General features: G+C 47.8%; 1 protein-coding gene across 1 annotated transcript in view; it reads right to left on the bottom strand.

Moving 5' to 3' along the window:
• Positions 1–7,056, bottom strand: part of TOP1 (DNA topoisomerase I) — a 69,026-nt gene extending 61,970 nt beyond the window's left edge. Inside the window, exons 1-2 of the mRNA XM_056353839.1 lie at positions 6,809–7,056; positions 6,167–6,191 (exon numbers count right to left, since the gene is read on the bottom strand). Of these exons, the coding sequence (XP_056209814.1) occupies positions 6,167–6,191; positions 6,809–6,841 (58 nt within the window). The 5' untranslated portion in view covers positions 6,842–7,056. The remainder of the gene's footprint in view (positions 1–6,166; positions 6,192–6,808) is intronic.
• Between the last annotated feature and the right edge of the window lie 7,293 nt (positions 7,057–14,349).

The following is a 14,349-nucleotide window of genomic DNA, read 5'->3' as shown; positions in this document are numbered from 1 at the left end:
GCTGAAAGAACAGCAAGTCCATACCCTTCTCCTGTTCTCTGAACAGGAGGAAGCATTCTGAAATCTAATGATGATACATATTTAAACGCTGACAGTGCTAAACAGCTCAGAACGGAAAGGCATGCAGGGAGAAGGTACGGCTGGACATATTTGTCATATGCTGCAATCTCAGTTAAATGAAACAGCCCCAGAAAAGCAAGGTGATAAACACCAATTTCTACAAGGAACATCCTCTCTCAGATTTGGAAACCTAAGACACGGTCCTTCTAAAGCTGCAGGCAGGAGCGGAATACATAATGCTAAATAGCGTTTTGCTCCCACATTTCAGAGTGTGAGGTTTTCTATAAAACTTAGGGCAGTTTCTATAAAACTAGCAGCCGCAAAGGCAATTCAATTTAATAAGCCAATAAATATTTCTGAATGACTGCATGTCTTACAAGGATATGAGAAATTATATTAGCACAACCAGCTCAAGCAGACTTGAAACTATTCCATCTTGAAAAGCCACAGAAAAAGAAAATCTGCACTGATTTCTTATGTTAAATTGTCCTCCTCTTAGTGTATCATTAAAGCCCATCCCTGCAGTCCAATAACAAAAACGCAGATACACTGTCAGAGCTCCGCTGATTTTAGCGGAACTACAACAATTTACAACGCCAAGAATCTGACCTGGAGCCTCTTTCTAATAGGGCAGTGGCTTGTGCTATTTCAGCAGGTATTACTTTAACAAGAATCCAGTGAAATCATTAACAGAGGAATTTGAGTCAATGAGATGTTAAGTACTTGCTATAATTACATATTATTGCAGTTTCTGCTGACAGCGCAACTCAGGAGGTTGGAATTCAATGAACTATCTAACAAATATCTGGAGTCACAGTTGTAAATGAAATTAAATCTGAATTTGTGTTCAATCATGCTTATGAGCCGTGTATCTAATTTATGTGAAGCCATGTAAAACCCCACACTTTTACAGTGGTCCCCTGGTTAAAAATTTTTCATGTTTTACAAAGTAAACAAAGCAGCCCTGACAGCATGTTAATAACAGATAGTGCTTAACACTGTAGTAAAAGGAAAAACATCTTAAGAAAATCTGCCAGAGGTAGGAAGCACACAGGCCATTAACCCCCAAAACACATCTTCCAGCACATTTAGGTAATTCTGCTGAGTTTCAACAAAAACAAAAGTTGGCGGCAGCTAACAGAAATGCATTCAACTCCCCACTCCCACAAGACACCCATTAAGTTTTAACCTGAATGCTGAATGTGTCAGACCAATTAACACAACAGACCTCAAGGTCTTTAGTAAAGCCCTTTTGAGGCTACTGCTGGGAAAATTAACACAGACAACTTATGTAGCACATGATATTTAAAAGCAGCTTACCAACAGTACGTTTATTTACATTTCCGAGAAGCATCATAAATGATCAATTTACTTCACAGTACCCTCACCTGTAACAATCTGAAGATTCCTATAGTAAAGCAACACTCAAATTCTACAAGCCCTGCAATAGATTGCTGTGAACATATTGAAAAATCAATTGAAAATAAAATTAAGAAATTTTGCAGAGATTGGCGCCTGACATTGAATACTTTTAAAATAGAAAAGTTAAGTGGTTTCAGACTTAAAGCTACCCCAAGTATTGTTTCTGAGGCTGTGGGCAGCACTTCTTACAATGTGGGCTCATCACCCAGCACCGCAGTCTGGAAGTGAAGGCAGGGAGTGACTCAAGGCTTGTGTTGGAAGGAACAAATTACATTCTTCAGGATTCACATCTCCAAGTATCACAAAAAAAGGGAAAGGAAATTTTCAGTGGAGATACCAATCTGCATCTAAATACCATCAAGTACCTTTTGTATTTCAGATCCCTTGCCAAACATTTGACATTTAAACGCACTGATGACCACATGCTCCCAGAGAACTTAAAAGACAGTGTCCCCTGACCTGCACAAAACACAGATAGAGCACCAGAGTTCACCTCCAAGCTTCCTAAGAAGTTGTAGTACAGTGGCTCTAACAGCAGCGCTGAGGCACACAGAGCCCTATGTCAGAAGTGGCCATACTCTCCTTCAAAAAACTCTCACTCATCCATAAGGCGCCAGCAAAGCAGCTGCAAGGAAGAGCAAATCTGCCCTCCAACAGACTGTTTCACAACCATTGAAGAATCTTAAGGATCTTCATTATATTGCTTTTCAGTTTGTCAGCATTTACTCCACCCCCACCTGTTACATGCACAGCTCTGTCACACGTGAAACATGAATTTAACACAAAACACAAAGTGTGCTGAAATTCCTTAACTTGTAAGGCATTTTTTCAGTGCACTTGTTATTTAAATTAGATTTCCCTCTCACTCATTGCCCTTCATATCTTCACTCTGATACATACAGAGGTGCCATATGAGCGCTCAAGCCAACACAAAAAACCTGCCAGTTTCTGATAAGATGTTGCAGCAGCAAGGGCTGCTTCCCCCCACCGCCAAAAAAATAATTCACTGTTAAAGCAAGCTCCTCCAAGTGTGTGACTTCCAGAAGCCACCTCTATGACCCTGGACAATCAAATTCACACTTAAACTCCTGTTAATATAACTGTAATGGTTACTACAGTGATTCTGGCCTCAAATTGCATCATAGCATTATTGGCCAAGTCAACCAGAGGAAAAAAACCGCACTTCTTAGGGTGATGTTTTTACTGTCTACACAGAACAGTTCTGATCACAGGCCTGATCTGTGACGAACAGCCAAGACACTAAGAGCAGTTAGTGAAATTTAGTAGCTTTGGAACGTAATTTGATTATTTTGCAAACAAAAGTAATTTTTATCTACCGCACTCTACAAACGCAACGGGAGAACTGAAAGTCAGGACAAATTGCTTTTAGTCTCAACATTGTCCTCAGTAGTCATGAGGTTATTACATTCAACCTTAACAACAAAGCTCTTCAAGGCAAAACTCAACAGAATCCAAACAGATTTTGCATTTGATCTGCAATTTTACCAAGTGAGAGAAAAAAATAAAATATCAGAATTATTCCCTCCCTGAGTACATAGTTGCAATTCAACATTAACATCTGCGAAGGGGTCATTTTCAATGACCAAGCAGTACTTGGAAATGACAGTTTTAGACCACCATTTCCCTTCCACAATGCTGAAGACTGCGAGGACATTACATACAAAAAAGGCTCACTGTCTTAGCACAATAATGTTCTCAGGATGCCTTGCAAGCAGGCACTGTTAGGAGTGAACATGGAAAATTCTTCGCAGTACATACTGATACTAAAAATACAGTTAAGGTGAAAAAAATACCCACTATGGCCAAATTAAACAGGAGGGAGAATCTGGATATTGAGACAGAATGCAATTACCCAAGCTGGAATTTGCCCAGGACACACTTGCTTAGAGTGATCTGGCTATTTAATGACAAGAAATAGCCAGGAACACTTATTTACTGCTGGCATCCTCTCTCATACCTACCACTACTCAGCCATCAATGAAACGGGTGTGTAATCAAATCCAAGGTCTCAGCTACAACCAGGGTACTCCTTGGTGACCTGCAACCAGCTAGCAGATCCACCCCCCCTCATCCCACTTCAGCCGCAACAGCTTGTGTGGTCACAACCTGAGGTAGTATGTCCATTGACCCAGATATGAACACTAGTAACAAAAGGAAGCTTCGAAGTGCTTAGCTGCTCTATTACTGATACGCTATCCAGAAGTCACCCCAAACATTCTTTTTTAACAAAAATACTTACTGTTGGTACATTCAACATTTAGAATGAATCAGTACCAGCCCCAAGAAAAAACTGCCTTCCCCCAAATGTAAAGGCAGCCTGAAGGGAGACATGGCTCTACTGTTAAGTGCTGCCTAACAATAACCAAAGTACAAACCAATTCTAAACATCGGGGGGGGGGGGGGGGGGGGGGGAAGTACTTAATATTCCTACCACCCACTCCTAATCTTTGCCACCAAATAGGATCAAAACAAGAATATAAGAGCTGGGGCCTCACCACTATGCCCAAATGAGAACTGCTGTTCTCAGATCCGCACGTGACAGTTCTCGACACAGAAACGCAAAGAACTCCTGTGTCGAGGAAACAAGACTCAGAGCAAGCAGAGGTGACAGGTTTTCAGGAAGATCAGTCGTGGTCACAAGGTCAGAGAGGACAGTGTCTATTCAGCATTACTGCCTTAACAAGACTAACAGGGTTACAGGCACCTTTCAGCGGTAAAAAGGATTTTGGATTTTAGGGGCCCTCTGATCAGTCACAACATGTTACACAACTGCCATAAAATAATTACAATAGGAGAAGGGTGCCTACACTAGTGTGAATTTGTTGGGTATGCCTGATTTACTAGGAATTATTTTTTTTCCACCAAGGTGTCTTACTTTGAATTTCTGTACTGAATTCCTCCAACACATGGTAGAAATAAAAACTGGAGGAGTTTTAACTGCTATATGCCCAAAATTCTTAAAAGAATAAAACAGCACATGGTCACAGTAGAAGAGAAAAAGCGCTCTAAGAGGTCCACTGGAAGCTGGAGTGGAAAGGTCAAATATGCATCACCTCCCCTATGTAAATCAGTATATAACTAAAGCTTACCAGGGAGTACTTTTCTCTAAATAAAGATAAATGATCTTGAAAATATTTCCCAGCATAACAAGTCTACAAGTATTCAAAAACATACTTATATTTAAGTTCCTTCAAGAGTTACTCCTGCACCTCTTGGGAAATCCTCTGTGCCCTTTTTTCCATTAAGAATTATATATAGAGCCCTACTATAGATTCAGAATGGAAATAAAAGTTAAAAAAATGCATATTCGTTACTGCCTGCTCTCACTGCACACAATCACATTCCAATGAACCGACAGAAAGGTGCACACAAATGTAGATTTGTAAATATTTACATGCAGTAGCCTACAAAGCAACCAGGCACATGGACATCATCCAGAAAAGCATGCTAAAAACCAGTACAAGTCAAGCAGATCTCTTCAACCATCTTTTTTTGTCCTCTACCACACCTCACCAGTCAAGAGGACAGCTCAGAGCTCCTTGCACATCCCAAACAGTGACAATAACACATACGCACAAAGGGTAGGTTGTACATCCTCAACTACCCTCCACCCTGTTTAAACCCTTCAATTTGACACCTACCAACTTGGGGAGGGGGGATGGTAGAAACTGCAATTAGCCTGCTTCCTAGAAAATATGCATAAACTATCAGGAAAAGTTAGCAGCCATTAGGCTGATTAGAAAAGATAATATTGTATGTGTGTGTAGGTACATGAATATAAATATATATTGACATCTAAGTGTATATATTAATATATAAATATATACATACATAGATATAAAATTACAGGCTTTCTATAGTGTTTCTGAACGAAATGAACAGTTACCTTGCAAACTTTCTAAAGTGATGCTGTCTACCTTTCTGGAATTGTCTACACTGGTTTTCAGCTGTTTGTTAGGGGTTTTTTTTTTGTTGGGTTTTTTTTTTTATAGTGTGGGCTTTTATTTTAATTAAAAAATCTCCACCCAACAAGGTAAAGTTACATCAATTAAATAGCAAGGCAAGAAGTAAGACCGATCTTAAAATGGATGCAGCAGATTCTTTTAAAGAGCAACATGTTGCAATCACCTTTCATTTTAGGGGAAGGGAGGGATTCCCTGAAAGGAACAGAGACAGGGAGCAGTGGGGGGAGGGAAGCTACGATAAAAAACGTCTTGGGGATTTATTTTAGTTAAAAACTTCGCTTTCCCCTCCGTTAAGAAGGGGTTGGGGGCCGGGGATCGCCGCCCGGTGCCTCTGTAGAAGGCTCCTTGCCGGCAGCTCGGGGAGGAGGAGAAGGCGAGAAAGCCACACAGAAGAGAGGAGAAAAAGAAAATGGCGCAGAGACTAAGTCCCGACCGTCGACAAGGCGACTTTCCAGGGAGGAATCGGGGCCCAAAGGGGATCCCGGGAGAGCCGATGGGCTCGGATCGGGGGCCTCCGGAGCCCCCACTAGAGGCGGCGGGGGTCGGGGTGGGGCGAGGCCGCCGGGAAAGGGCCGCTTTTGGCAGCTCGATGGGAACAATGGGGCCGGTGAGCGAGGAGCCGGGACTTAGTCTCTGGGACGCCATGTCTGTGCGCGGCCGGCGCGGCGAGGCGAGGGGCGCGCCGGGGCCACACTCACCGTTCGCTCGGAAATCCGCCTCGATCTGCGGGGAGAGGAGACAGGGAGACACCGTGAACAACGCCGTCCCGCCAGGGGATCGATTTTTTTTTTTTTTTGAGGGGGGGGCCGTTGAATTTCTCCCCCCCCCCCTTCTCCTTCCTTCCTTCTCATTTTTAGGGAAATTAAATATCAAATGAGAAACGACCAGCGCGACGCAGAAAGGGCCCCGCGGAGCGGGGTGCGGGAAGGCAGGGTGAACCGGCACCCGCGTAGCTCCTGGGGTGACCCCCCCACCCCCCGAGGGGAGCGAGCCAGGGGAAGGTGGCCAGCCGCCCCGGTCACACACGAGCCCCCTCTCCCCCACAGCGTCCCCCCATCTGGGCAGAAACGGGTCCCGGGGCGGGGGCGGACTCGGTGGATGGGGACGCCACAGCGCGACGAGGGGGGGACAGGCCAGGTTGACAGGGCCCTCCCCAGACGCGCGGGCTACCCCGAGCGGGGGCGGGCAGGGGGCAGCAGCGGGGCACGTCTCCCCTCCCTGAGGGGCGGGGGGGCGTCAGCCAGGCCCCCAGGGCCGACCCTGACGGGAAGCAAGGACCCTGCGGCCTCGGCAGCGAGGGGCCGGGGTCCCCCGGGAGCGGGCGGTGAAGGGGCGCTCACCTGAGAATCGTTGTGCAGCTGGTCCCCGCTCATACCGGAGGGTGCGGGAAGCGCTAACGGAGCGGAGCAGGAGGAGAGGCGAGGAGCAGACAGGCGAGGACAGCCGAGCCGCGCCGCCGGGGACGCGCGGAGCTGGACGCGGCGGAGAGCGCAGCCCGGGCTCCACAGCGGTTGTGTAACAGACTAAGTCCCCGTTTCGGCGCACTGCGCAGGCGCGCGGCCTTTTACCGGCGGGGCGGGGCCGCGGCGGTGCAGGGCAACACGATAGGGCGGGGCCTGGCAAACGGCAGTTGGACATTTGCATTCGAGCCACGCCCTTCCCCGCGCGCCAGCCGGCTAGATTTGCATACGGACCACGCCCCTCCCGCGCGCGCGAGCCGGCGGGATTTGCATACGGGCCACGCCCCTCCCGCATGCTCACTCCGAACGCAACCAACCCGCGCACTCCCTCCCGTCCGCCCTGCGCCGGCTCGCTTTTACATATCCGGTCCCGCCTTTTCCTCCCACTTGTCCAATCGCGCAGCAAAACCCGGCCCTCATTTACATACTCGACCGCGCCCCGCCACTCCTCTCCCCGCCGCTGAAGGAGCCCGGCGCATTGTGTAAGAACCCGTGCCCCACTGTGCGCGCAGTGCGCATGCGTCCCATCCCACGCCGTAGGCCGCCGGCTGTATTTGCATACTAAGTCCCGCCCCTCACCCCGCCGGCCCCGCCCCCGCCGTGCCAGGGGACATGGCGGCGCCCGGGCGGCCGGCCTTGTGGGCCTGCGTCCCCGTGAAAACGGCACGGTGACATCGGGAGCACCGCGCACGGCTCCGCTGTCCCTGCTAATCTGAGCGGGCTGCTGGGTTTCGTTCGAGGCCCTCCGGGCACGCCCTGGGCCTGGCCGCGGCCTGCCAGGTCTGACCCCTACTCTCGGGCAAGGTTCAGCCGTGCCCCCGGGGCAGGGCGTCTCCTCATGGCAGCCGTGCGGCCTCGTCGCCCGGGCCCTGCTTGTGGCCGCGCTTACGGCGTCCTGGTCGGTGCCAGGCAGGGCTGCAGTGCGTGGAAACACAGGCGGTGTTTTCCAGGCTGGGCAACTCTGCCTGGGTTGACTCTTCCTTCCCGATGGGCTGCTGGTGGGCCTGGGGCCTGGCAGGCCTTGCCCTCAAACCAGCTCTCTGCAGGAGGAGATCCGCGAGTCTGGCTGAGTCACGCTCCTACAGAACCTGTGTAAGCAGAAGTGGCCTGATGTGCAGTTTGATTTTGAGCGTTTCAAAATGATGCAGCTGCCAGTTCCCCACGGCAGGAAAGAAGCTGAGCGTAGTGTGTGCATCTCCTACAGCGAGCCCGAGCACTTGACCCACCTCTCATTATTAGTCTGTCAACATGACTGTATTGGGCTGAAATGCAGAGGTCGCGGTAAACACACATTACCTTGTGGCAGGCGCTGCACAACTGCCCTGCATCCAGATATAAGTGTTGCAAAGGGGGGACTTGAATCAGGCAAGTTTGGGCTGGCTTGACTTGTTAAGGTCAAGGACAGCAACGGTGCATTGCAAGTATGAGCTTTCTGCTTTGAAAAGGGATCAGCCAGCAAGATTTTTCCTTCTAGCATAAACAGGCCCTTGAATTTTTTTCTCTCACGAAGAAACTGAGGGTAAAATGGAAACAAAAGCTTTCCTTTCTTTTAGCTAATGTGAGAATGAATCATTTACCTCCCTAGAAAAATGCTCCTCTGCCCTAACCCAAATCTAAAGACATTTATTTCTGTTCTGCAGCAGCTTTACTAAAGGGGTTTTCTTTTCGGTGTACTAAATGGCAGGTTTAGTATGCATGGCTGGTACATGTCTCACAGGACTGCCTCCAGTCTTCTTGGAGCTTCCATCCTGTGCTGCAACACAGACTGTACCTTTCCTCAGCTTCTTTACACAACCAGAGCTTTGATTTGACACTAAAATAACCTGGCGCTGCCAGGCTATCTGAAGAGATACATCAAAATCTAAGCAGCGACAGCAGCCACCTATTTGCACTGCATATTTATAGCCTGTAAAGGGAAAACTCTGTCACTTTCTTACAGTCTTCAGAAGAGGATCTGAGGACTTCCTTTTTTTACCAAGAGCAAGCAAGTATTTCTGGCTCTAGAGCTGTTTATTATGCAAACTGCTTTAGTCACTGTTAGATTTTTAAATATAAACATAATGAAAAGGCTGTTTCAGACACCTCTGCTGTTGGTAGAGGTGTTTTGCCCTTAGCTCATGAGAATGAGATGAAAGGGGGCTTTGCTCTGGGTTTGAGCCCCTCCTGGCTAACATCTGTGGTGGGGCGTAGAGGCTGTGTCCACTGATGCAGGACGGTCTGAGGGTAGTCTGGCACCTCTGTCTTTCAGCTTTAGAGATTCCTAAAAGCTCTTTCTTTGAAGCAGCAATTTCACTTTAAATCGTATGTATCTCTGTCTCCCCAAGAAGCCTTGCTCAGGTGGCTGCGCGCTGCCACAGGAGAGGGACCTGCTGCAACCCCCACCATGCTGCAGCTGCAGCCAGCCCCGTTCAGAGGAAAGGATCGCTACCTCTTCTAGCAGCTGCCATCTTCACAGAAATTTGCAAGCACTCGTCTGGTTGCAAAACAGAGCCCCAAAACTGGCACACCAGAAGCTCAGTGCTGCACTGCCTGCAAGAGTCTGCTGCCAGCCACATAGGAGAGCTCTGAATGTGAAGGGAGCTGCCTGGTTTGTTAGCTCAGGTCCTAATAACCACCACTCCCATGGCAGCTGTGCCAGATCCTTTGGTGACAAGCAAAACCTTGTGCCACTGCTGTGAAATACCACTCATATGATGAGGGAAGCCTCCAGCTGAAACATCCATACCCAAACCAGGCAGAAGTGGCTTCCAAGGATCAGTTCCCATCTACTACGTTTTGTTAGCTTGGGAGCCTCTGCTTCACTGTTCGATTCCAAGAGACGGGGAGACACAGAATTGTTCAAAAGCATATTAAACTGTAACACCTGTATGGCCACATCTGTTGCAACAAGCTGTATGATAAAAACCCCATTTGATCACACAGGGTGCCTCCAAACCTATCACCTGCACCATCACACTCCAGGAGCCTGTACCTTCCTCATCCCCTTCTGGGTTTGCATCCTTTGTTGCTGGGGAGGCTCTACCAAAGGAAGGGAAAGGCCCATACAGGACACGCTGCTGTACAACCAGCCCTTTCAACAGCAGAGGCTGGCAGTGAAGTGGTTAACATGCTTGGACCTGCTTGCCTGGCAAGGCTGTGCACACCCCATCAAGATAAATGGGGGAAGTTCACACCTCTGAGTGCTGTCCTCTCTCTCTGTCTCTCCAGGGCTCCCTGGGACTGCAGTACATCACCATCAGGTTAATGTAGCCTAGGTGATTGCTTGCAAAAAGAAATGGCTGGAAACTACACGTTTAAATTAAATCATAAATCGTCCTGGATATAAAACCTGTAGGAACCCCTCCAGTTCTTGATCCTGGTGAATTGTGAGATTTGATTTATTTGGCATATTCAGGGCTTCTTGTGCTCAGGGTGCCTGTTTTGGGAGAGGTAGGTGGGTGCCTTTTTCCTGACCAGCTTTGCAGTCCTGTGTCAGGATGGGATCCTACAACTTGCTCCAGCTTAAATCCCCAGTCTTGTGCATGAACGAGATCTGCAGATGCGGGAAATGCCCTTGCCAGGCCAGGCTTGTGGCTGCGCTGTGCCTGCTGGGTGGTGGCTTCAGCCTCCACTTCTGCACTGCTGCTCTCTGGCCGCTATCCAGAAGAGCAGAGAGTTCAGCAGGGCAACAGCTTCCACAGACCTGCCTCCCTCATGCAGCAGTGGGACCAGTGGCTCTCGGGTCTCTGCAGAGGCTTTGTCAAAGCTGACCCCAAAGGTTGGGCAGTGCTCTGTGAAGCAAAAGCAGGACTCCTGCCTTCCCTGAGCATTGGAGCCAGCTCCAAAGGGTCATGGTGCCCAGGTGAATACAAGGCTGTGCTGTCCTAGGCCTAAGAAACCGAAGGCAAATACAAAAGTGAGGCTGTAGGACCAACACAGGAAACAAAACCTATACATCCAAACCCCTAAACCCTCTGTAGTCCTCCTTCCAAGCCATTGCCTTGCCTTGAGCCTCAGGTGAAGCCATAGTGTTGTGTTCCTTCAGTTAATTCTCCTTTATGTTCAACTTTATTATATGATGCATTGAAGTTTGAAAGCGAAACAGATTTTGTAATTAAATACATCCATATCTTGGTATTTTTGGTTTCTATATCAAAAGTTCAGGTCTCTGACCCTCTTTCAGAGTGCAGAAGGAAGAACACAATGTTGCCAAGTCATGCAATTTTATTACCAGTCCCACATCCCCAAGGCCACTTGTCTTGTTTTCTTTGATATTGTCTTGTAAGAATCTCTACTTTTGTTAAGACAGCAGCAAGTTTCTAGTACTTATGTTTTAGGGGGAAAAATAATAATAAAAAAAGACTTCTGACTATGAAACAAGTGCATTCTGCTAATGAAGAGGTAGCAAAAGACCAGTTACAGAACAGATTTAAACACCAAAAATCTCATTTTTAAAAACCTGTCATGATTTCTGAGTCTTAGCTAATTTGTAAAAACTATGGATTGGATACTCATATTGCTACTCCACAATTTTTCACAGCCAGAGAGACCTGCCTGATGTGCAGGATTCCCAGTCAGTGTGATCCTGTAAACCTGCTGTCACTAGAAAAAAGTGACACTTGTACAAAATAGGAACAGTCAGATATATGACTTCCCTCTCATTTTTCATTAGGATAACCTGCTCAAAACACTTATACCTATTATGCACTGTCGAATGTATTGAAACTAAATGATCTCAGTGCTTTGAAAGCTCTTTATTTTCCACTTTAATAAACTGCAGCAATTATTCACAGTTTTATATGTAAGACAGGGGAGCAAATTAAGCAGAACCAGCAGATACCACCGTAAGTGGGAGCTTTCAAAGGTCAGTCTTAATTACAGTTTCACCTGGGACAGGGGAAGCTTGCAGAAGCCCTGGGAAATTATTAGTTAGAAAACAATAGCTGATATCACTTGAACTTTATTATGTCCTCATTTGCTATGGTTAAGGGAGCCAGAAGTGGTAGAAAAGTTGGTATAATGGAAAGAATAACATTTGGATCATAATCTAGAGTATGTAACTGCAATTTCTCATGGAGCCAGCTAACACCACAAATCCATATAAATCTGTTATGTTTGTTTGTGGCTGCTGTACGACCATTGCCTAACACGGAATGCAGTCGGGCATATATATTCCCCTACGCCACGTTGCCTCTCTGCTCCTAACAAATAAAAGCAACTCTCCTGCTCGAGAAAGCAACGAGAAACCCATAAGCAGCCTGCTGCTGTCCTCCTGGTTTTACTGTGTAGAGCAGTGCCTTGTATTTGGATATTACCCCATGGCCTAGGCTCGCAGCAGCGGAGCGTGGGTGCTTCGGCAGCCCCAGAGCACGTGAGAAAAGCCACCCTTGCATAATGTGGCAAGTGTAGGAGGCAATAGGATGGCTCTTTTTGAGTGTTAACGTGTTGCAAATATGACTGAGATAAGGAGCCATTTCACATAATCTGTGCCCCTGGAATGAATTTCTCATGAATTTAGGCTAGCCGGGTTTACATTTTTCTCCTGTAGCTGATTTTAGTTACTGTTTCTCACATAGTGGCATAATTCTGTGGTGCAGATTCCTGACAATACAAGGAAAGGATCCAGACTCTTCTATTCATATCAGAGCTTCTATTAAAAAAATACCCAGTGTTAAATTTGGTACCCACAGTTAATAAATGGTTCTCCTTCACAGTACAATGAGATAATATTTCCCCTGTCTGTAGTGTTTTCCATCCAAAGGAAAGAAGAATCCCCATTTTGGGAAAGAAACTGCTAACTTGGAGTGCTTCCATTTCTGGAGTTACGCCACGTGAAGAATGCTGGGCCCAACTCCAGGAGATCTGAGCAGCCTAAACTCATCCAAAATCCACAGGAACTCTGATACTCGTCACTCCAAGTGCCAGGCCAGACATATCCCAGAGACCGCCCCTCCTAAACCCGAGAGCGCTTTTGAAAAGGAGCCTTTAAAAACTTTGCTCAAGTCAGTGGCAAGAGCTGAAAATTCAGCAGCACCTTTCCGTACAGCTTCCCATCCAGCGTGCCAGCATACCGTTGCCCTCTTACCCCAAGATTCACACCAAAGACCTGCTTTAGCCTGAGGGCTTTGAGGTAGCCTAAGTTCAGTCTAGCCTGGAAAACTGTTTTCCCCAGACCCCAGACGGTGGGGAACTGCCCTTTTGCTAGCTTGCCTTGCAGGCTGGAGGGGTCTGACCAAATGTGGCCCATTCAGACTTCAAAGCCACAATGAAGTGTGAATTGCTCACGCCTTAGTCAGGAGATGACATATGGGCCTTTTAAAGGCTTTATTAGCTTCGGTGGTCCCATGCAGCTGGGTGGTTCTATCCAGGGAAGAAGGAGAGTGGTGAGACACGGGAACAGGTTGCCCAGAGAAGCTGTGGATGCCCCATCCTTGGAAGTGTCCAAGGCCATGTTGGATGGGGCTTTGAGCAACCTGATCTAGTGGAAGGTGTCCCATGGCAGGGGGGTGGAACTAGATGATCCTTAAGGTGCCTTCCAACCCAAACCATTCCATGGTTCTGTGAAAGTCCTGTGCTCGCAGGGCTTCAAAGGCTGCTTGGTTCCTGCTCTGGCAGACTTATTCTTGGGTGATGCTTGCAGCTGTGATCCTGCTCACTGAATTGCTGCTTTCTTTCACATGGTAGTGGTGGATGGGTGAGCAGGGACTGTCATGGAAGCACTGCACCCTGCTTGGTGCACCAGGCTGTTTGGGAGTCCTATTCTGCACTCCCTTCAGCACAGGGTGCTGTCCTTGGATAGCCATGCTGGCACTTGCAGCTCTTGCTAGGTGTCTCAGCTCTCAGGAGCAGCTCCAAGGGTTTCTGCCACATGGTATCTCAGCAGGCAGATGCAGCACCTGCCCTCTTCTGTGGTTCTTTCCAGGCTCTGGGTAGACCTGCTCCCCTCTTGGCACAAAAGGAAAATAAACCAGAAGTTTTTTTGCAAGTTGACGCTGGCTAAAGTTGAGATGGATATAGGCCATGCTTTCGGGGGGGCAAACCCCCTACACTGAGGACAGCCTGCCACAGGTTACCCTGCCTTTAGCCTCCCTGTGCTTCAACTCATCGTCTGGCAAACAGGCTCATGGTTCCTAGCTACCAGCACAGGGAATGGGGTGAGAAGTGCAGATGTGGGGTCCTCTGCTGATCGGGTGAGAATGATTCAAAGGTGTCAGGGAGTTTTCACATCTAAGCTCATCAGCCTGATTAATTGCAATGGTAAGCGTTGTTACTGAGCAGAGGTAGCCCTTGGCTGGGTCTGCTAAGTGGCACCCCCTCCCTGGAGGTGGTTAGACCTTAGCACCCCCTCGCAGTCCGGGAGTCCATCAGACCACACTCGGTCCAGTCTGGGTGCAAATCCCTGACTTAATGTCACGCGGCAGCAAACCATCAGCAGAGGTAAG

The sequence above is a fragment of the Falco biarmicus genome, chromosome 10, assembly GCF_023638135.1.
Source record: "Falco biarmicus isolate bFalBia1 chromosome 10, bFalBia1.pri, whole genome shotgun sequence".
NCBI lineage: Eukaryota > Metazoa > Chordata > Aves > Falconiformes > Falconidae > Falco > Falco biarmicus.
The sequence above is the reverse complement of the archived record's forward strand: the minus strand, read 5'-3'. Positions and strand labels throughout refer to the sequence as shown.